This window comes from Metopolophium dirhodum, chromosome 1 (assembly GCF_019925205.1).
Source record: "Metopolophium dirhodum isolate CAU chromosome 1, ASM1992520v1, whole genome shotgun sequence".
In the NCBI taxonomy this organism is placed as follows: Eukaryota; Metazoa; Arthropoda; class Insecta; order Hemiptera; family Aphididae; genus Metopolophium; species Metopolophium dirhodum.
Window position 1 is genome coordinate 7,288,472 of NC_083560.1, and position 24,940 is coordinate 7,313,411.

At 30.4% G+C, this 24,940-nt stretch overlaps 1 protein-coding gene across 1 annotated transcript; it reads right to left on the minus strand.

Moving 5' to 3' along the window:
* Window positions 1–12,062: 12,062 nt before the first annotated feature.
* LOC132935503 (lipoma-preferred partner homolog) lies at window positions 12,063–17,630 on the minus strand. The gene is made up of 8 exons (XM_061002078.1): window positions 16,949–17,630; window positions 16,559–16,837; window positions 16,377–16,489; window positions 15,617–15,830; window positions 15,349–15,518; window positions 13,053–13,231; window positions 12,445–12,565; window positions 12,063–12,364 (listed from the first exon to the last, which is right to left on the minus strand). Exons 2-8 carry the CDS (start codon window positions 16,812–16,814, stop codon window positions 12,233–12,235), a joined length of 1,185 nt encoding a protein of 394 aa, XP_060858061.1. The 5' UTR covers window positions 16,815–16,837; window positions 16,949–17,630; the 3' UTR covers window positions 12,063–12,232.
* Between the last annotated feature and the right edge of the window lie 7,310 nt (window positions 17,631–24,940).

The following is a 24,940-nucleotide window of genomic DNA, read 5'->3' on the forward strand; positions in this document are numbered from 1 at the left end:
TAATGAATCGCTCCGCTAAGAATCTAAAATAATGATATTTTTTTTTCTTTTATTGGTCTTAAGCTCTTTAGCATTTCGTGGGGAGGGGATCACTGTTGGTTGGTTGTGGAACTCGTGTGTAAATGGGGTGAGGATTCGTCGCTAGTAACCCATCCGGGTGCTTGTACCGCAGCTTGCATATTAAGTCACTGCAGCCAACCATTCCGCGCTACACCAGGTCCTTAAATAAAGCTGTATATAATATATAAAATATGTTCTTAAAATAATAGTATGCGTTGTAATGCAAAACAATATAAAGTTTTCGAGCGAAGGGAGAAAAAAAATTATTGAGTTGGCAAATTAATATAGGTCTACCACCCCCCCCCCCACCTTTATTTGTTCTTCGGGACGGCCCTGCTGGTCCCACCATCACTAAAAAAACGGCACGCGAACACGACGGCCGGCGGACAGGCACCGTGTACGTGCGAACTGAACGACGGCTTAGCGCAACAACAATATTGACGCGTCGTCCGTACCCGTTGGTTCTGCCCGCGGAACACAGCACACGGCGGCGGCGGAGGTGACGCTGCGTCAAGCTCGGTCGCGTGTTCAGCGCCGGCCCTAGGGGGGGGGGGGGGGGTGTGGAAAGCCTAACCTAACCGGGCCCCGCAGGCCACGAATTATACTATTACGAACATCAATTTATCCGTAAATAAACATAATAATATTGTCCCCGCTGACAGTAATACGTAAATTGCGGGTTGTTATCGACGAAAATCAAGACAATACCAATTATACATAATATACTCTGTTCGCCGTAAGTAGACCCACTTCCGCGCATCCACACTGATACTATAGCGTCGAAACACTCGAAACGTCGTTAAGATAATCAAATCACTACGTATAAACAGTATGTGCGGTGGCGACGATCGCCACTATGGCGTCCGAAAACGCGGCCACGACCGGTTTTCGTCGAGCAATTGGGTCAACTTACGGCGAATAGAGTATAGCTGTAACGTTTTATACACTCATGATGTACAATGTGTAAAATTGTTTATCGTCGACGACGATCGATAACAGTACAAAATAGTCAACATTTAGCTTTAGCCCCAGGCATTTTTGTTAGTTCCTTAGCTCGTTTAGTTTTGTTTGATAATTTTGATGGAGTTTGCTTAAAATATGGAATTAAAGTGTTAGACGTACTTGGTTTTGTACTTGTACATTGCTGAAAATGTGATTTGAGATTAGTCGTATTTCCACTGTAACCAACAGCACATTTGCACTTTTTACAAAAAACTTGATTTTTATTTAATATAAACCCCTTTTCATTAACTTTAAAACCAAAATGTTGCCATATATCACTTCCAGCACCAGACAACGGTATTAATTTAAAGTTTTCACTCATTTTATTTGTATAAATAATAAAATTAATAACGAACGTAATAATTACGAAAAAAATTACGACGTCTCACCACGAGTTAACAACCGATACTGAATTTAGATTAAATTGTTTGGTGTGGTGGTTATTTCTTTGGAACATATTAATATCGCCTCGTATCATAATCTACGTTTTTATCTTTATTATATCTGACAGATATTTTTTTTAAATTTAATTTTATACTGTTTACTCAGCTTAGTGTTTAATCACACCGATATTGCGATATTTTCGATAATTATTTTTAGATATCGATATCGAAATCATTGAAAAATACCCACGATATCGATATCGTTGGCCAATACTAATACTTAGTAATATCATAGGCTGACTGACCGTTTTAGTTCAGAATCGTTTTTCTTATACTATGACAATATTATATCATTGAATTCAAATTTAACACCATCCATAACAGTAACCCACTTGTAACCTACTGTACAGCAGAGCGACACCCACTTGCCCACTTTTTACGAAAATTAACAAATTATTTTGAGTTAAGAATTCATAAAAATTTTTCTTTTTAAATCTAAGATTTTAAAATATTATACATGATTACTCATAAGTTTGTCTACCTTAATCAAAAAAAAAAATGTCTACAAGGAAATCAAATTAAATTTTTATGAGCGTTTGAAATTCATATTATTACAACTGTAATGATATGCTCACACACCATTATAATAAACTAAAATTGTACAGAATAATAAACAACGGCCAGACTGCCGTTTGTAGAAATCGTGTTTGACTTTATTTTCTGCTGACGCCAAAGAATAATCCCAGGCTCACGATAACTTTTTGATAAAGCCGCCTACAACTCTCTAGTCAGCATCATCGCGTCGTCCCTTAAACCAGTGCATGAGCACCAACCACCAGAGTAACAACCTCTCAAGTCCCAAAAAAACCGATTTTAACGAGCGACAACTGGACTCCTTACGCGAGCAATAATCAGTGCGTTCGTTCCTTTTCAATTTATGCATTTGAAGTATTACTTTGTCTTATCCAAGACCTAAAACTCCTACAATTTTGCTGATTTTGTAGAAAACCGATTTTGCGTAAAAATTCTTGTTTTTCCTTAATTGTTATGTTGTTTTTCCCGGGGCTTTTGAAAATTATTGAGAATTTTGGACTTCCCGAATGCACCAATTTGATGTCTAGATTCACTTTCCAATCGAACAAGATACTGTTGAAGAAAATCTAAGCTGTTTTACTGCCCCAAACCGTGATGACACACAAAAAAAAAGTTAAAAAAATTAAAACACATCATTGTAAAATCAATACATTCATCGCTCCGCTCAGAATCTAAAAATATATTAAATTATTACTTACCTATAGCCTATAATATGACTTTAAATTTTCGACGAAAAGAGTCGTAAGTCTGAAAAAAAATATAAGTTTCCAAAAATATTTAGAAATAATAATTATTTTTTAGAAAAATTAAAAAATTAATTTATGGTCACTTTATGGTCTTTCAAAATTTTCAAAAAAAAATAGAATTACAAAAACTCTTTGACTTTTGTTTTGCTTCTCCTGAACAATTGACAAAATGGAGTTAATACTTTTTTCGTTGGATGTATCGATATACTATATTAGATATTACAGAATTGTTCATTAAAAATAAATGTAGTAATATATTTTAGTAAAACAATGAACTTTGAATTAATTAATAACCCGAGGACCGAATATTCTATATCTAATCAATACCACGTTCAGAATAACATATTATATGTTTAATAACTCTCCAGGTCGAAATGCCCTATCTCAATAATTGACGGGGACGAAACGTCCGTGGACTGGTTTTTTTGACGGGGACGAAACGGCGGGGGCTTAACGTCTGTTTACCGATTTTGCTTCCATATGCACAGTGAATTATATCCAAAATGAGTTAATTATTCAAAATTTTTTCTCGGGCAACGCCAGGTTATTTAGCTAGTATTACTATAATTTTACCATGCATTTTAATTTTCACCCAGTAGACGTCTTTATCACAATTCATAGAATACTAAATAATAATATTCTTGATTCGACTATCTATACATATTAAATCAAAATACCACATAGTTACTGATCGCTGTAACTCAATAACTATACGCAACGTACGAACTTGACATTTGGAATAGAGGTTCTTCTCATATTTTCACCTTGCAATAAGAAAGGATTTGCCAAAATTCGCATTTTAAAGAAGTGCTCAAACAGGGACATTGAAGTTTAAAATTGGATATTTTGTTTCTATTTATTAATAGTTCCCATTGGTTATAGTCAACAGTAGAAATTATTTGTGTTTATTTATCATCGGTTGTCGTTGGTTTTTTGGGTAGATTAAGTACAAGCTTGCATCAAATCGAATTATTGCGAAAATTGCCTACCAAGGTGATTGGTGAAAGAGTCACCCTTTGTCCGCGATCCGACGTATTCGGATTGCCTACCCGGGTGCGGCTGAGTTGCACTTACTGCAGGCTGCAGCATGTTACACCCAAAAGTAGTTGAACAATCATAATTTTTTTAAGATTTGCGTTTTTTTACGGGTAATGAAGTGTTATAAAAATTAATTTACCATCAATACCGCTTGAAACATTTCAATACGTTTACATTAACCGTTTTTTATATTCACTTGCCTATTACATTAAACGATAAAATTTAAATTAAAAAAAGGTGGGCAAGCGAATGTCGCTATGCTGTACAGTAGATTACAAGTGGGTCACTGTGATGGATGGTGTTAAATTTGAATTCAATGATATAATATCATTGTATAAGAAAAACGATTCTGAGCGAAAACGGTCAGTCAGCCTATGGTATTACTAATATATTTGATGATATTATTGTGATTAAAGTAATTTATATATAACCTATTTACGTGGAAACCTTGTTTTAAATTTTCAATCCTTAGCTATAAAATTTGAACATTTTATAAATTTTTAAATACAATGGCTACATTTCAATTTTCATTGTTATAACTGTGGCCTGATGGTAAAAAAATGTGACCTGGTAAACAATTTGGCAGCCCTATTTTAAAACTGAAATGGCGCCCCTGATTTAAACTATTGTAGGTAGGTATGCTATCTATAGACATTTAATTTTACTATCAAAAAAGTAAAAACTTGGTCGACACTGCAGTATTGCATTTGGTCCCACCACTACATCTCATAATCTATAAAAACAACGTCCTTAGTTCTGACGTTCATAATTGAGTGTAATAAAAATCACTCTGTAAAAAAAAAAAATGTTTTTATTTTTAATTTAAAAAAAGTTTATTTAATATTTTATATTTTATCAATATTTTATATTACAACGGTGATGACTGAGGTTGGGATTACGATACACTTTGCATTGTTTCCCAAATCTAGCTACGCGATACTCATTTTATAACATATCTACGTTGAACTTAATGACGATTTAAAATGTTAGGGTCATTTTTTGGATTTAAAGATTTTGGAGCGTTTTAGATTCTGAGTGAAACGATGAATGTATTGATTTTACAATGATGTGTGTTTTTTTTTTTATTTTTTTTTTTATTTTTTTTATTTTTTTTTTTATTTTTGTGTCTGTGTACACGATAAGTAGTCGAAATAATGCTTCGATTTTCGACTTCAGTATCTTGTTCGATGGGAAAGTGAATATCGTTGGTGCATTGGGGAGGTCAAAATTTTAATTTCCCAGTAGTTTTCAAAAGCGATGTGAAAAACAAAAGAAAAATTAAGGAAAAACGGGAATTTTTACGCAAAATCGATTTTTAACAAAATCGATTTTGGTTATTGGTGTAACTCTAAAACAAATGACCGTAGATGCATGAAATTTTCACTGGTTGTTTATATTTGCATTTTCTATACACAATACAATTTTGAAAATAATTTGACTTTTTTTGAACTGTTTACGGACATTGTCAGTTTTCAGTTTTTTTAAATTTTTTTTCTATAAATATCAATAAAATTTTATCTGTTGAGTAAAAAAGCTTGAAAATTTAATAGAAGGCTCCTAGGTTATTTTTTCAAAGGCAGATGAAAAAATTTAAAAATCCTTAGTCACAGTTTTTTTTTATACACGTTTAAAGTTCAAATCTTGAAAAAATACGGAAAAATCACGAAAATTTGCAAATTATTTTGAGTTAGAAATTCATAAAAAATTTTCTTTTTAAATCTAAGATTTTAAAATCTAATACAAGATTCCTCATAAGTTTGTCTAACTTTATCAAAAAAAAAATTTCTACAAGAAAGTCAAATTAAATTTTTATGAGCGTTTTAAATTCATATTTTTACAACATTAGATATTCACTCGATTTCTCATGTACCGATTTCCTTATTTTCTTGTAATTCAAAAACGAATAACTGTAGATACATGAAAATTTCACTGAATGTTTATATTAGCATTTCCTATACACCATACAATTTTGAAAATATTTTGACACTTTTTGAGCTGTTTACGGGCATTTTCAGTTTTCAATTTTTTTAGTTTTTTTTTCTATAAATATCAATAAAGTTTTATCTGTTGGGCCAAAAAGTGTAAAAATTTAATACAAGACTCCTGATATATTTTTACAATAGCAGTTGAAAAATATTGAAAATACATAGGCACAGTTTTTTTTTATAAGCATTTAAAGATCAAATTTGGACAGAATTTATCAAAATCTCGAAAATTATCAACCATTGTAATTAATAAATTATAAAATGTTCAGTTTTTATAGCTAAGGATTGAAAATTTAAAACAAGATTCCATGTAAATAGATAATTCGGTTACCAAAAAATCTAAAAAATACACAAGCACAGTTTATTTGTATAGTCATTTTAAGTTCAAATTTGGACGAAATTACATAAAAACCTAGAATAACTATTTTAGTTATTTTGTTGTGATTGTATAATATTATTCGTGGGCACTTGAAACTTCTAATTTGTAATATTTTCATCGATATATTATGATGATAGTATCACGGTTTGTTGTTGATGTATAACGCGTTATATGTACCTAATGGATATTGTGATATGATTAATTTGGAATTAATTATAGGTAGGCTAGGTACCTATGTATATAATAATATGTCTTAAACCTACACTGAATTTGTTCATGTTCATTCCCGTTTGATAAGCACAAATGGCCTATCCATTCTTTAATATCTATGGTAACCACTAACCACAGATATATAAACATAGTAGGTACTGTAACGTGCCAACTACAACGATACTCGTATAGATGGAAGTAAATTGAATAACACCTCGATGACGATACCAATTTGTATTTATTATGTGCAAAATGGTTATAATGAAAATATTCTAAGTCCAAATAATTATGTTTAAACTGTGGATTAGCGAGATGTGACTATGTACAATATTGGTGTCTGCTCGAGTTGAGGCTGGGTGCTCGTCTGATGAACGCTTGTCCATCAGCTCTCCTCGATGGATCTCTGTCCCTGTCTCTTCCATTAGTTCACAAGACCATACATGGTGATCCTGCGATTAGGCCTAACGTGATTCACACGCCGGATGTCTATATATCTCTGTTGTCATTGTACAAATCTAACTTATATTATTTTAGATTCTGAGCGAAGCGATGAATGTATTGATTCTACAATGATGTGTGTTTTTTTTTTTATTTTTTTATTTATTTTTTTATTTATTTTTTAATTTTTTTTTTTATTTTTGTGTCTGTCATCACCTTTTAGGACAGTAAAAGTGCTTGGATTTTCTTCAATAGTAACTTTTCTGATAGGAAAGTGAATCTAGTTGGTACTTTGGGGGGTCAAAAGTAAAAATTTCCCAGTAGTTTTCACAAGCGCCGTGAAAAACAAAAGAAAAATTAAGGAAAAACGGGAATTTTTACGCAAAATCTGTTTTCGAGAAAATCGATTTTTGTTTTTGGTGTAAACAAATGACCGTAGGGACATGAAATTTTGACTGAATGTTTATATTAGCATTTTCTATACACCATAAAATTTACAAAATATTTTGACTCTTTTTGAGCTGTTTACGACCATTGTCAGTTTTCAATTTTTTTAGTTTTTTTTTCTATAAATATCAATAAAATTTTATCTGTTGAGTAAAAAAGCTTGACAATTTAATAGAAGGCTCCTAGGTTATTGTTTCAAAGGCAGATGAAAAAAATTAAAAATCCTGAGTCACAGTTTTTAAATATAAGCATTTAAAGTTCAAATTTTGACAAAATACGGAAAAATCACGAAAAATAGCAAATTATTTTGATGAAAATTCATAAAAATTTTTCTTTTTAAATCTAAGATTTGAAAATGTAATATAAGATTACTCATAAGTTTGTCTACCTTTATCACAAAAAAAATGTCTAGAAGAAACTTAAATTAAATTTTTATGAGCGTCTGAAATTTATATTTTTACAACATTTGATATTTACTCGATTTCTCATGTAACAATTTTCTTATTTTATTGTGATTAAAAAACAAATGACTGTAGATACTTGAAAATTTCACTGAATGTTTATATTAGCATTTTCTATACACCATAAAATGTTGAAAATATTTTGACTCTTTTTGAGCTGTTTACGGACATTGTCAGTTTTCAATTTTTTTAGTTTTTTTTTTCTATAAATATCAATAAATTTTTATTTGTTGGGTAAAAAAGCGTGAAAATTTAATATAAGGCTCCTGATATATCGTTCTAATAGCAGTTGAAAAATATTAAAAATACATAGGCATAATTTTTTTTTATAAGCATTTAAAGTTCAAATTTTGACAACATTTATCAAATTTCTGATTTATTAATTATTTTGTAGTTAAAAATTTATAAATTTATAACTTTTATGGCTAAGGATTGAAAATTTAAAACAAGGCTCCACGTAAATAGGTTATATATAAATTACTTTATTCACAACAATATCATCAAATATACTTGGTAAAATCATAGGCTGACTGACCGTTTTCGCTCAGAATCGTTTTTCTTATACAATGATATTATATCATTGAATTCAAATTTAACACCATCCATTACAGTGACCCACTTGTAACTTACCGTACAGCAGAGCGACATCCACTTATCCACCTTTTTTTACTTTTAAATTTTGTACAATATGTTTTTACATGAATTTTATAATAAATATATGATCTGCAGTCTAAACCTATAGGTATAGAAAAAAAATAGTTAATTTTCAGATTAAATAAGTAAATGATAAGATCTGACTGTAGAACTTTTATACAATCATTTAAAAGTTTAAAATGTATATTATAATTTATACCGAATTTATTTTGAAATTTATATCTTAAATATTAAAAATAATTTAGTGCACTATTTAGAATTGTTATGGCGTTTTTAAGTTTTTTTAGAACATTAAAATCATCAATAATAATTAAGATAATCAACCCAGAAAAAGCCAAGGTAGGGGGGGCAACTGCCCCTACTTGCCCCACACCTGCGGACGCCCTCGACTATAGCGTATAAATTATGTCTTTTGTAGTGTAGCCGGGTATACATATAGATAGTCGTTGATTTATATCGAATATCAATAAATTTATATTGAATATCGTATATACTTATTATATTATATATATATATCCGATCTTATTATTATTTACCTTTAACTTCTATATATTTGTGTACATCAACAATCTTAAACGACAATAACAATAATATTCTTGTAACAATATTTTAAGTTACCTATGTCGTTTTCTATTTACATTGATATACGCATATTGTTGAGTTGATTTTTTACATTATTACCGGAATCCTATTTTAAGATGTGATAACTTAATAATGTGTAAAATAGGCACAACTCTACATGTTTAAAACTTTGTTGTTACCCATTGGGCAATTTACACTTAGGTAATCAACTAAAAATGTTTAAAAATTGATGTTTTAAGACTATGAAACTATGCTCAAAAACAATGTTTTACTCTGAAAATATGGTACCTATATATACTATGTGAGTACTCTACAAGCAAATCAAATTACATTTTTATGAGCGTTTGAAGTTCATATTTTGACAAGATTGGATATTCACTCGATTTCTCATGTAGCGATTTTGTTATTTTGTTGTAATTCAAAAACGAATAACATGAAAATTTCACTGAATGTTCATATATTCATTATACATCATAAAATTTTAAAAATATTTTGACTCTTTTTGAGCTGTTTACGGACATAGTCAGTTTTCATATTTTTAAGTTTTTTTCTATAATTGTCAATCAAATGTTATTTGTCTCGTAAAAAAGCGTGACAATTTAATGCAAGGCTTCTAACTTAATATTTATGACAAATATAAAACACTAATTGGTCTGACGTTAATGAATATTTATTTTAAATAGCTATTATATCACTATCTAAGCTACATATGATATTTTAGTATATATTAGAATATAACAGATATAAATAATGTGAGAATAATTTAAAAATAATAGTAGTTAGATTTATCACTTCAAATGCATTAGTTAATAATCTAATATAAATAGATAATGCATTAAGACATATAATTGATTAAATTAACAATAAGTATGTTAAATATTGTAAGAGTTTGGAACTTTTTAAGACTACAAAAACCACCTACAAACCGAGGTGGACACTCAGTTTGTGACCCACAAGCCACACCGCGTGTAAATCTGAAGATTTAAGTTGGTGGAGCTTGTAGGTTTTAGTACACGCAGTGATTAATGAAAATCAAAGATTTAAAATAAAACATAATATTAATAGTATGAGAAAGAATAAAGGTGACACTACTAATTAATAATGAAATAATAAGAGTGTAGGTTAGAGTTATCATGTGGTTTGTATTTTACAAAGTGCAAAGATTCGCAAAATAATAAAATTTAAATAGATTTAGAATGATAATTTGTAGCATTGGCATTTACATAATAACATTTAATAATAATATAATAATTTCACCTCAGTGAATAATGAAATGGCAATTTACAATAACATAATAATTTATAGGCACATTAGTGAATAATAATTTTAGTGGCACATGGCAAGTATAAAAAAAGGATAATATTTAAGAATTAGCTAGTCGCAAGACATATTTTAGTTATCTTTTAAAATATAATAATAACAAAGGTCTCGGCCTACAGGAGGCTGCACACCACATAACACGTGGATGCCCACACTGGGTAACTGTGTTGTGCTACGCATCTTTTGGTAATTAATAAATGTGGTTATGAGCTTGTTAGAGCGGGCTTGCGACAGCTGATAAATAAAAGTAAAGGATGGGACAAAAAAACTCCTGCGACGCCTAATTTACGTGCTTATACGGGGGAACGGGAAAAAATAATATGATACCAATATTACTGCTGACGACTGCGATGTTGGTTGAGTGTTGACTGTGGATTGATAGGCTGACCGGGTTGGCCACCAACACACACGTGGATGGCATTGCTCATCTTCATCAAGTCTGGACCGTGGAAATTGTTGTTGGGTGGCTTTCTTGGGCACCCGACAGCCCCGCGAAGTCGTCTTAGCCCATCATGGTTGGTTTGTAAGACCGCCGTGAAGTGAAATTTCAAACAGCAAAATGTCAGACGTCTGATGTGTAAAATGTCGATCGGTGTACATGAGGTTTTGTGCTGGAACTCCGACATTTGGCTTTATCAGAGGTTGTCAGAAAAGTGAGTTTGTTTCTCCGGCGAGCTTGTGACTTGGGTCTCGTCGGTGAACTTGTTGAGGCGAGGGTTCAGCAGTACAGATGATTATGGGATTTTAATACAATAATTTAATATGGCTAGGAAATGACCTGCCAATCCGCGGCGATGGTCGCGAACGTTACGCTTATGGTGACAATAGGCAGCAGCTTCGGCGACAGGTCGCTGGACACTACACAGGTCGGAGGACAGATGTTGTGTAACGTAGTTGTTTACGTTGTAGATAATAATATATTAAAAGGTATGCTTGGGGGAATATATAATAATTAAAATAATGTTTAAAATTCTGTGACGTTACAATATATTTTTTTATACACCAATATAAAATATATTATATTATCGATATGATTATTAAACGTTCAAAAATAGTTTTTATTTTAAAACTAATATAAATATGAGTAATGAGTAGGTAATTATAATTATAATTACCTACTCATTACTAATTATAATTTAAAATTTGAGAATTGTATTACATTTTTTTTTTTTTTTTTTTATTGAACAAAAATTTATATTTACAATCTGTATTTACAAGTTATACAATAAGTCAGTGGTTTTCAAACTTTTATTGAACGCGGCACACTGTGCTCCTCAAAAAATTTTCATGGCACACTGATTTTTTTTTTGCTCTAAATAATTAGATGAAGAAAATTGCTTTGAATTATAATTATGTAAGTACATTTAATTAGAAATGTGTGTTTGATGGGCTAAAAAAATTTTATTAATTATAATTTTTTAATTTTATTCTTGGACGAATAGTTGAACTTTTTGAAAGACTATGGCACCCAGTTTGAAAACCACTGCAATAAGTAAATGGGATGTGGTTTGATTGAGGGGGAGTCACCCAATGGTGGCACCCCATGATATTACAAAATTATTATCAATTATAATTAGAGACCGGATTTATATGCGCTTAGTCTTGAAAATAAGATGCTTCTGTGCTCTATAATTTCATCAAAATAATATTTTATATGCAAAAATATTCTTTTTTATGCACTAAAAATTTGTATATCAGTTCATAGGTAAATGAATCGTCGAGAAAGCTTATCCAATTAGACCTGCATACTCTCAGTAAAGATACGTAAAAACATAAAAAAATCCGGTCTCTAGTTATACCAGACAAGCAAAGAATATCAACAATTGGAACAATCTTAAAACATAAAAGTATTACTGTAACAGTAGTATGCGTGAATTTGACTGGCTTTTGTACGCCACCCAGTGCGCTTATTTTGAATAAAGTATAGCGTTACTTAAAGCTCGGTAATCATGGTTGATGTTAAAGCTTGAACTCTTTTAGCATTACAACTTTTGCATAATACATGGTCATCTAATGGATAACATCCTCTACCTTCAGCTTCTGATCCTAATAAAGTATCGCAATCCTAGAAAAATAAGTTAACAAATTTACGAAAAATAAAATAAAATTGAATCAAAAATAATGTAAAATATTTTTTTAACTGACTTCACATTTGTAACATTGCACATGAAAGCTTCGGTCCAATGCAACAAATCTTATTGTTTCATCTTGACCAACCTCTGGTATAATAGGAAATCTGCATACACTGCATTTTGGAGCAAATTTCCTATCGACAAAAATTGTGTTCATAGTAACATCAAATATTTTTTTATGTTTATAATATGCATGTACTTTAATGTAACGGTAATAAATATTTTAAATCTTCACAATTAAGCACTATTTAACTATTTTATTTTCATACAGAAATTGATGACAATATGAAAAATATTCATACCATCAAATATTTTAATCTAGTAGTAACAACTGTAATAAACATTACATATTAATTAGCTATATTTTATACAACCAGTTTATACGAGCATATCTATGTTTTTTTGATCTTAATAATATTAATAGTAAATGATATTGATTTTTCAAATTATAATCAATAATTATCATAGAATACAACACTTTAACTTATTTACTACTACTTTTCTTTTATTGATCAAACAATATCAACAACCCAATTAACAGCCCACTTATTGAATGTTCAGTTATAATTATAATTTTGATTATTTATTATTTATGCCTGCATAGCATACAAGATGCCTTACTTGTGAAAGTCATCAATACAATAAATTTGATTGGCTGCATCGATGGTGAAGGGTATACCATTCAATAATGTAGAGCATACAATACATCTGAAACACTGTGGATGATATGAGCGTCCTGTGGCTCTCAGGATTCTATCCAAAATTGGTATTTGACAAACTGAACATTTTTTTAGTGTATCCTGAATATAATACAAAGTAAATGTGAAAATATTTATTTTAATTGCTATCAAATTCAGTTATTATATTTTAATAGCATCAACACATTCTACTTAGATATAATAATAATAATAATACATTAATACCAGTAAATAAAAAATATTATTTTTCATGAAATTAAAGAATGAAAAATTTAAAACATTAAGGAAAAAAATTATCATGATAAAAATGCAGAAAATCTTGTTAATATAACTATATTACATAACTATAAATAGTATAAATAACTATATTACAATTATTAATTTGTTTCAATACATACATTTGATGATAATTAACAGTTTATTTAGGTATAAAACATAGGTGCCTTGTGTGCAATACCTAATTGTTATATTAATACTGAAAATATTGTGAAAGCCAAATAGCTGAATTGACTCATAAAAATAGTTTGAAAACATTATCTAACAGAATTTTTTGTTAAAAAATATCCGTATAATTTATCTATATACAAGTGTATATACGTATAATTTATACTAGGAGAGAGTAAAAAAAAATGTTAGTTCAGTTATTTATCATACTTAACAAGTCGAAAATGATTCTTACAACAATTTGTTGAAAATAATTAACTTTTAAGTACCTATTTAAAGGTTTTGAAAGTTTTGTTATCACTCAATGTTAAATTAATATAAAATATTACAAGATTACATGGTATAGTATTATATTAAAAACTGTAATAACTAATATAATGTTAACTGTACATGTTATAATATAGAACTACAGTCAAATTAGTGTATAACGATGCCGTATATAACGATATTTTGGGTAAAACGATTCCAAGCGATGTATTTAGTTGGTTTTATATGTTATGTATAGTACTTTTATTCATATATAACAATATCGGTTATAACAATAATCCGGATATAGCGATGTTATTTTAAAACGAAAATTGGTTTTTATAATCACCTATAGCGATTAATAATATTTATGTATATTGTGTAGTAAATTTGATTTTGTCCAAATCGTTAATTCTTAATCTTATCTGTAACAGATAATGTGTCTTGTACGACCGTATTGTATACAGTATACGTTTCTTAGTCGTTTAGTCGCCGTTTTGATTGCTATCTGTTTAGACACATTCCGAATAAGTTAAAAATGCCGAATAAAAGCTGTTTCACTATTGCTGAAAATAATTGAACATTTAGAAAGTGGTGTTTCTAATAAAGATCTTTGCCAAGAGCTAGGACCCAGTCAATCAACACTATCTACCATATGGAAATCAAAGACCAAATAAAAAGCGTTTTTCAAAAAGACGTGACATCAAATAAAAGTTTAAAATGTAGAGAACATCAAGACGTCGATCAGGCTCTCTTGGAATGGTTTAAAATACAATGGTCTAAAAATATTCCAATAAGTGGTCCGAATGGTCCGATATTACAATAAGAAACAGTTTCCACCGTGCTGGATTCAAGTCTTCGGTAAACGACAAAACAGAAATAGTAAGTGAAAATAATTTGGACGCCGAGTGCTTTTCTAAAGAAAACATACAAAGTTTTGCGGAGGTTGATGATGCTCTTTTGACCAACAAAGAACCCAATGAAGAAGAAATTGTCAAGTAAATTTTGAATGCAAATAATGATGAAAGTAATGAACAAGCAGACGAAGGGAGTGAAGAAATCGTATTCAAAGTACCATCTATTTCGGAAATGTATTTTTATATTGACCAGGCGCGTACTTTTGTTTCGGTAAACAGCGACATAAATACGCCAGACGTATCAATGGCATTAAATAATACTTCTAATTATGTTAAAAAATCTTATTCAAATTATAAACAAACTTCTATTATAGATTATTTTTCAAACAAATCGTAAACATATACATACTATATATTATAATATGAACTTTTACTAAAATTTATATAAATACCTTGAATGTTAATATATCTAATCTTAAATAAAATTATACAGTAAAAAATATATTTAATAAATCAATTTTTCAAAAAAATCATGTTAGTTTTTATGATATGGATATAACGAAGTTCGGTTAAAACGATCAGATTCCCTAGGTCCCTAGAAGATCGTTATAAGCGAATTTGACTGTATAAAGATCTTTATAGGTCTATGGTTATAATCAAATTAATACTTACCAAATAATCCTTTTCGCAGTATGGTTTGTTATCAATGTGATAAAATGGTTTTCCTTTCAATTGATCTCCACAATGATTACAGGTAAAACATTTTATATGATAAATATTACCCATTGCTCTACACCCAAGTCCTTCTTCCGTTACTTTTTTATTGCATTCAGTACAATTCCCTAAATATATATGATAAAATGATTATTTTTATTAATAATTGAAATTATTAACTCTTAAATGTAAATAATAATATTATAGATTATAAAAAAATACTTACATCCTAAAGAGCTAGCATGACTGTCCAAACTTTTTTTACCATCATTGACAGACATTGCTTTTACAAGGAGATCAGTTAAAGAATCAACTTCGGTTTCATATCCACGAGTACTAATGGACCGTGAAAGACAGCTCATTGAATATGTAGATGATAACTCACTAGGCGGATAGACAGCATTAATAGGCTCATAGACAGATTCATACATTTTAGATTCCTAAGAGAAGTAACAGTTAAAATACTAATAATTAATGGAAGTTGTAGTGGATCACATATGTGTGACACCGTTACATGATATACTATTAAGTATAAATATAGATATAAATAATAATAAGAAAGAAGGCTTATACACACAGTATAGTTATCCGGGTACACATATATACACACACAATTGTTAGCATATAAAAGAGACACCCAATGTTAAGTTCGTTAGTTCTGGGACCAGTACAGCTACCCGTAAGCCAACGAACTCCGGATGGCGACACAGTTAATAAGTCTTTCGATATTTCTGTAGTTAATAAGTATTTAGGATGTAATAAGCATTGTGTATGTGTTTAATGAGTATTGTGTATGTATTTAATAAGTATTGTGTAATAATAAAAACAAATCATCTAGAACTTAATATTTGATCTATCTTTCCTGAAGCTCCCGAGTTACGGTTAAAATATAATTCATAGGGCTCTGAAAACCATCAATGAATTATCTAATATAACAGGTTTCCCAACCCCATTACAAAGTGATATCTATCTTAATGTCTATTCACCTGAGAAGAAGAATTATCAAAATCTTTTGCATCATCTTCGTAATTATCTGCATTTTGAAGTTCAGAGTAACTAGAACTTACTGGAGATGGACGGCTGTGTATGTTATTTTTACCTATTTTAAATAAATATAATAAAAAATCAAAATTAAATTTAAAAAATGTATAAATAAATAATAACAAACCTAATGGTTTTAGATTGTCATATAATGGATATTGAGTATTTTTATAAGTCGGTTTGCTTGTTTCGGGAATGTTCGAATATATGTTGTTGGATTTCTTACGGTAGTTCACATTGCTATAAATGCCTTGGGAAGGTTGTGGCATTCTATTTGTTACTGTATTGTAGTAAGTGGGTTCATTATGTGTAGTCAATTCTTCACTCTTGTACTTTACTCCAGAAACATTGGCATATAATGGACTTGACGGTTTTTTAGACATATTTCTGAGGACCAAATTTATAACTGTATAAACGATATAAAAAATATTATTAGTCACCTGTGTGGAATTCGATGACAACGGAACGAATGATAAATTAATTATGAAATTGTTTTGTTGTTGATCGTTATTCTTACCTGGAAGATAGATGTCTTGATTACGGTCACCTGTTTAAAATTATTAAATTTTAAACACGTTGACGAGTCGACCGATCGCAAGCAATTGTTTTTTGAATGTAGTTTGGAAATTTAATATAGGTACTAGGTAGGTACTTGAAGCGCCAAGGTGTGGGAGATTGACCTGACGATTAGACTACACTTAGGCAAATACGATGCTGACTTCTCGTCAGAAGGATAGTACACTAGTCAGGCGGATTTAGAACGAATGACAAACTCAATTCGGCACGGACGCGTAATCGTCGGAAACAGTTTATTACAACGTCACAAAATGGCAAACGATTAGAACGGTACCGAATGGTAAATAATTGAAAGGGCACGTAATGGCGCGTAATGACGCGTAAATAAACGCGGGACGGGCGTGCGTCGGACGAGTCGCGGACTTGAGAATGGCGGTTCGATCGCGTGCGTTGCGTTCAAGGGCGGTGCGAAGAGAGAACGATGGTACGAGATCGTTAGTTAACACGAGGAACACAATTAATGTAAAATATGACAGAGGTCGTATACGATAAAATATAAAAACGAACTCAATCTAAAATCATTAACACGAACAATACAAGAGTGAGCGTAGTCGGTGGTCGGTGAACAGACTTCTGCACTGACTTCTAAACTAAATGCGCGAGTCGATGTTGCCGAACGTAAGTGGTGGCGACAAGCCGCGTTATCATCACAGACATGCGCATTAAGATATTATACTGAAGCGCGGACTCGCCATTCCCACAATGATATGTGAAAAAACGAGCCGTCCCGAATCCGGCTTCGCCCACCATCGACGGGCAAAACATTTCATTTTTACATACGATGGACGAGTAGTTCAGATTATTTTCGTTTATAATTATTATTAATTAATTTAAATTATTTTATTAAGTATATTATTATCTTATCTATCTCGGTGGATAAGCGTAATGTAATATTATTCTAATGTTATTATTATTTATGTACCGATTCATGGAGGAACAGGTGTTGTCAACTTAAAAACTAGTTGGCTGGTGTGCCTATGGCTAAACACGTTTATAGTACTTAGAGCCCATATTACAATAGCTGATCTAGGGTTAAACCGCGGAATTCGGCCGGTAAAATTAGTGGGTTAAATAACCCAAATTCATTGTAAATTATTAGTTAAGAAGTTCAGTTGTTATGACTTATGAATGACAAATGTTTGCCCGTCATATAAGTAGGTATCGTAGATCGGGGTGAAGTGAACCAGCAGTTATGAAGTGGCCTTTGACATGGTTTTATCCGAGTAAATTTAATCATTTCTACCACCATACCAATATGACACCTGTAGTGACACCTGCAGCCCACTAGGCCCACCCCCTATATACACCACTGACGATAGTACTCAACAGATACAACACCTGGGCAGTTGGATTATTGATCAAAATTTTTAATTAGAAAATTAAAACTTATGTCTAATGAAATATGACATAATATAGCAAAATATAAAAATTTGGTTTTTATTTTCATGGTTTTTTTTCTTTTGGTTTTTTTCGTGGTTTTTTTTCTTTTGGTTTTTTTTTCGTGATTCCCGTGAAGAACACGTTGATTACTAATACAATAATTATTATTTAACGACGTCGCTGTCTTAAGTCGTTGTTGTTGAGAAAGATAGGTATAAAACTATAAAAATTGTATTTAGGTATTTTTATATTTATACATACCAACTAAACAAAATATAAATATTAATACAATTTTGCATAGGTACGTATTTTGTACACATATGCAGGGGACGGGCGACAGTGCCAGCGTCGCGCGTCGTCGCAATGTTTATTATTATTATTATTAAATACTTTATCAAGACATCTGATTTCCAGAATTCATTCCTATATTCTAAGAACAGACTAGTCGGGTAGCCGCGAGCCAGCGCACACTTATTGTGGTGCCGGGTGTGGCGGGGTGAGGCGGGTCATTCCAGTTAATATCAAATAGTTTGCTTGCTAAGCACTGTGCGAGCTGTCCCCCCCCCCCCACCTAGCTTGTCGAGCGGCTATACATATACAATATACCCAGTGGCCCGAGGCAGTTGCATATTTGACAGCCTTGGCTGGCGTTTTGCGCATGCGCCATTCACAATATTGTATGTGTTTAAGTCGTACACCCGTATACCACCTCCCGTGCATTAACATCGGCAACGTCGGCAACTGCCTCGTCGAGTGTCGATGTCGGACCTCTGGCGGTGGCGGCGATTAAAATCAAACGGCAAGGTTATTATAGCTTATAAATTAAAACGTTACTGGGACGCGATTTCGTGAGCCATTCTCCAGTTTCATGCAAGTTGTATACAAAAAAAAAATTGATATAAAATATAAATTTAGGTAAATATAATTATGAAATTATGAAAAACTAAAAAGTAAAAATTAACTAAAAAATTGGGCCACAAAAAATATTGCGCCCTAGGCACGTGCCTTTGTGGCCTATGGTTAAATCCGCCCCTGTGTATACCTATAATGTAGGTATTATCTAGGTATAATCTAGGTATGACGTACGCGCGCGGGTATGTGACGCGTCTATAATATAATATGATTATAATGCCTGAGCGAGAGTGATATAACTATATGAGTTATGTAATTTCGTTTACAGGAAATACGAATGTTTATGTTTATACGAATGTTTGATTTATTAATTCTTAAAAAAAGTATATTAATAATATCCATATTTAAACATTTTTGGATTAAGTTTAGTAGTTTGGTTTTGGTTCAGATTATATTTAAGGGTATGGAGTGTACTGTGTCACCAAACTCATATCTCATAATATTATGTACCTACTGTACCTACTGATTCCGATCACGATTCGCGATTTAAAATTTTGAGCAATTAATTTTATCTTATCTTGTAATAAATTTATTTGATATTTAAATTACCTACCTTAATAAAAACAAATTCCATTTTTAATCATGCCTTTTTTATTACAATGTTTTAATAAGTTAAGTTCTTAGTCTGCATATTATGGATATTCAAAAATATTTTATTCTGTTAGTTATGTTTATTATATGTATTATAAAAACGAACAAAACCTTAAAGTAATAAATGTAGGTATCTGATTGCATGATTTGCATATAACGTAATGATATTTAGAATTAGTTTTGAATGAAAAATATTAAAATCGTTATATATATAAAAATGACCTATTTATAACGATTATTATTTTGATATAATTAATTATCGATTTTAAATTTAAAAAATAAACAATTAAAAGTTAAAATTCAACAAAAGACATAATATATCTATTTTATCCTTCATAATATTATCTAGGTAATAAATTATTTAATATGTAAAAGCAATATAGAATCAAACCTAACTAATCAAAATATAAAATAATATAGCAATATTACGAAATCGTAAAAATGTAAAAGTAGTAGGTATAGCAGGTACTTATTTAAAATTGAAACTATAAGGTCGAAAAAAATAAAAACCAAAACACGATTAAACCGTTATGGTGCAATAATATAAAAATCATACAATTATTTTAATATCAATATATTATCATTTTATATTCTGAGCGGAGGGATAAATGTTTTGACTTTACAATGATGTATGTTGAATATTTTTATTTTTATGTTTTTTATTTGTGTCTGTGTACACGATAAGTAGTCTAAATAATGCTTCAATTTTATTATATTGTTTGATGAGAAAGTGAATCTTATTCGTGCATTGGGGAGGTCAAAATTTAAATTTTTTCGACAAAACCGAATTTGGCGTACCTAACTCTAAAATAAATGAGTTTCCATAGGTACATGCAATTTTCACTGAATGTTTCTATTACCATTATTTCTATACACCATACAATTTTCTAAATATTTTGGCTAGTTTTAAGCTGTTTACGGGCATTTTATACTCCAATTTTTATAGTTTTTTTTCTGTAAATGCCATTAAATTTATGAGGGCCAAAAGCTTGAAAATTTAACACGAGGGTCCTATTATATCGTTACAATGTCAGTTGAAAAATATTAAAAGTACATAGCCAAAAATTTATTTTTTCCATAAATATTAAAAGTTCGAATTTTGACAATGTATTAATCACGATATTGTGCAAATTATTTTGAGTTAGAAATTCATAAAAATTTTTCTTATTAAATCTATGATTTGAAAATGTAATACAATATTCCTCACAAGTCTACCTTTATCAAAAAAAATCTCAACCGGAAAGTCAAATTAAATTTTTACGAGCATAATATATTGTGAAGTTCATATTTTTATAACATTGGATGTTCACTCGATTTCTCATGGGACGATTGTCTTATTTTGTTATAATTCAAAACTGAATAACTGTTTATACTTGAAATTTACATTATAATTATGTTTATTTCATCAATGCCTATACATGATAACATTTTCAAAATATTTTGATTACTCGATTTGTCAATAAAATTGTATTCGTTGTGTCAAATATTGTGAAAATTTAATACAAGGCTTATATTGTTGATATATTGTTACAATAGCAGATAAAAATTGTTAAGAATACATACTATGTATTTAATATATTATAAAAAACAATATTTAGGAGACTACATAGGAATTTTTTGAAATATTTAATATCAAAAGAGCTAGGTACAATTATTTAAAAAATGTAATAAAAAAGTCGTATTTTTTATAACAAGCTGTATATTAAGTAGAATTATACAAAACCCAGATTAATATTAGTTGACTCCAAAATGTTGTTCGGTGTTCCCTTTAAATCTCATAACAGGTATTTTTGCTTTAATACTTACTTTTTAATACATTTTCGTTTGTTTTGCGTAAACATGTTTACGTTGTTGGATTTAATTTTTCATTGCCGTACTGAGCGACTACCTACCTGTTGTTGTGTGGGTCACGGTGACCGCAATTTCCCCAAATGACGTCAAAAAATTAAATAGTCTATCTAGTTTGGTGTATTGTGTATATGAAGGTTGTAGGACACTTTGTACGGTCACCGTGGACAATTTGTACTATTTCAGATAGTAATAAAATGTATATAGCGAATAGTTTGTAATATTTGAGGTAGAATAAATGTATACATATCACATAATTTTTATTACAAAACACATGTAGTTAACAGACATCAATAATAATAATAATGATAGTAATAATAGTTATGATAATAAATGCGCGTTGTGTACAGACTTCGTGAATTCTTAACGTATGCACAACGTATCAAATTATAATTGAGAAACAATACAGTTTTATTATAGGGTATCCAATGGTATGAGTTAATTGTTTCAATTAACAATAATAATTAAAACGTGCAGTATAAACCTACACATAAGACATAAGACATTACACATTATAATACACTAAAATGTATAAGTGTCCGCGATCGATTTTCATCAATTTATTTTCACCTATGCAACTCAAACAATAGATCGTACAAAGTGTCCGTTTACCGTATATGAACGATAGTCGATAAGGTTCTGAATTTAATGTCTATAGGATATCTGGCACACAATTATCTGAGATTTCGGCCGAGTATTTTATACGGGCGTAGACCGTTTGGGCGAATCGACCCAAATTATAGTCCGTTTGGGCGAATAGATGTATACCGTTTGGGTGAGGGTTTATTCAACTAAAGGTATAGGTAGTTATATTATTATTATAGTGATATAAAGTAAAAAAATGATAATTAAAACAACCTGTCACATAATTATAACAATGTCAAATAATTGTTTTTTGATTTTGATGTTAAAAATACACAGTTACTGGTATATAATAATTGTAAGTATATACATGTAATGTATAAAATTGACAGAAAAACTTAGGACAGTACGAAAATGTTCTGTCTCTAAAGACATTTTTAGATTTACATAATTTATTTGATTCCGTGTACTTGTATTGTTCGATAACTATACATATTTTTCCTCTTTTTGTCGTTAAAATATGTTCAATGCTTAAATCCATTTTGAATAATATAAATATAGATATTGATTATTAACTTTTAGTTTTTACACTTTTTATCATTTTTAACAACTTTTACGACGTACCACATCAAAGTTTATTACATAGGTAACAACACATCACTTAGGACACTGTTGCGTTATTACTTATTATTTAGGTATACAACTTGTACAGCATGTCTGAATCGTACCTAATCATATTGTTTTTCAATTATAGCGATTAATAATGATTAGCAACGACATTATCCGTATCTAGGTTTTTACCTAGAGCAGGTAAAAATAATTCTAGTCACCCAAACGGTACATATGATACTCGCCCAAACGGACTATTAATTTATAGGTAAAAATTATTACCGTCGCCCAAACGACAACCGCTCTTTAATACCATACGATTTTTTGAAGTTGTCTACCGATTTAGGGTGGGCCCAGTATATATTTTTAATGCTAGGACTTATTTGTCGGACGTCGTGGTGGGCGAAGTAATGCGATCGCGTCGTACACGAAACACTGCATCACTATATTGAAAGAAGATTCTTTAGTCTGAAGGGTATATTATACAAATATATTGTTGTATCAGAATTTATTTTCATACAAATAACACCACGTTACGAACCACTGAAATTGTATATTTTCACCCCTCGCACAACTCTGTGACCTTCGCATATAAAACCGAGTACGATAATAATATAATGTCGCCTGCACTCACGGTTAGGAATGTTCCTTTTTGTATTATAACAACAAAACGGGCACCGGCTACATTGTATAATATATCTGTGGGTGTAGGTGTGTGTGTGTGTGTGTGTGTGTGTGTGTGTGTGTGCTGGCGAGGGTTGTAACAATAAACTATAATGTACATATATATACCTATATATATATGACCGAGTCGTCTCGAGTGCTCTTTGTAAGACATATATTGGAAATATTTGTGAGGGATATATATGTATTTTTTTTTTCGGGTACAGGTTTTTTTTTCACTTCTGTGGAATTCAAACAACTATTTTTTAATAAATGGCTTTTAAAATAATTCTGTCGACCCGTCTGTACCGGCTGTAGGGTCCATATTATAACGACGCGATTTCGAAAGAGACTTCATTTATTACACTACCTATTATATTATATTATCATGGTCACATCTCTTACCATATGGCGCCGTCTCCAGTCGATAATCTTTAAATTCGAAGAAAAAAACACGAACGCTCGAATGTACATAACATTACAATATTCACACGCCTTTATTCGAATATCAATAAACAGATAAAAATCAAAATATGGTTTTCTGTTCACAGACCGAAGTTATATTGGGTTATACGGCTATCAGTCTATGACTTTATGCCCACTATTAAAATCTATACGTAAACGTGTAGTACATACAGTCTTTGCAAGATAATTTGCAAAATTACTAATATTGAATTTAACAACCCACTCGCCAACCCTGATACACAATTTTATAACTACCTAATAATTTCTTTTTTTTATACTACCCACCTACAAATACAAGAAATAAAGCGGGTACGTGGGTGTCGCGCTACTGTACAGTAACTAATTACAAGTGGGTCACTATGTAATAGCTGATGGTGTTAAATTCGAATTCAATTATATAAAATCATTGTATACAAAAAACGACTCTGAGCGAAGACGGTCAGTCAGCCCATAATTTTACTAAGTATATTTGATGATATTATTGTGATTAAAGTAATTTATTTAACTATAAGGCATTAGTACAACAGTGAGTTAAATAATTTAAAAAAAAAAATTACATTTCAAAATTTCATTCTATGTATACAATATAATAATATACTCTAAAAGTGTCATGTACCCACGAATACAATTTTTAAAATACAACAAAATAACAAAAATTGTTATTCTCGGGCATAAAATGTAATTTTGTCCAAATTTGAACTTAAAATGTGTGTAAAAAATAATTGAGTTTTATATTTTTATATTTTTTGAATACAGTATAAACTATTTAATAGAATCCTTGTTTTACATTTTTAAACCTTATAACTACAATAAAATTTAAAAATTTAATAATTTTTAATTACAATAAATCGAAAATTTTCATAATAAATGTTGTCAACATTTG

Coding starts and splice junctions, on each gene's coding strand:
- LOC132935503 (XM_061002078.1), bottom strand. CDS start 16,814: ATGTCTAAAAAACCGTCAAGTCCATTATATGCCAATGTTTCTGGAGTA. Junction 13,232..15,348: donor ACTGCGAAAAGGATTATTTG/GTAAGTATTAAT, acceptor TATTATATTCAG/GATACACTAAAAAAATGTTC. Junction 12,566..13,052: donor TGTATTGATGACTTTCACAA/GTAAGGCATCTT, acceptor TTTTGTCGATAG/GAAATTTGCTCCAAAATGCA.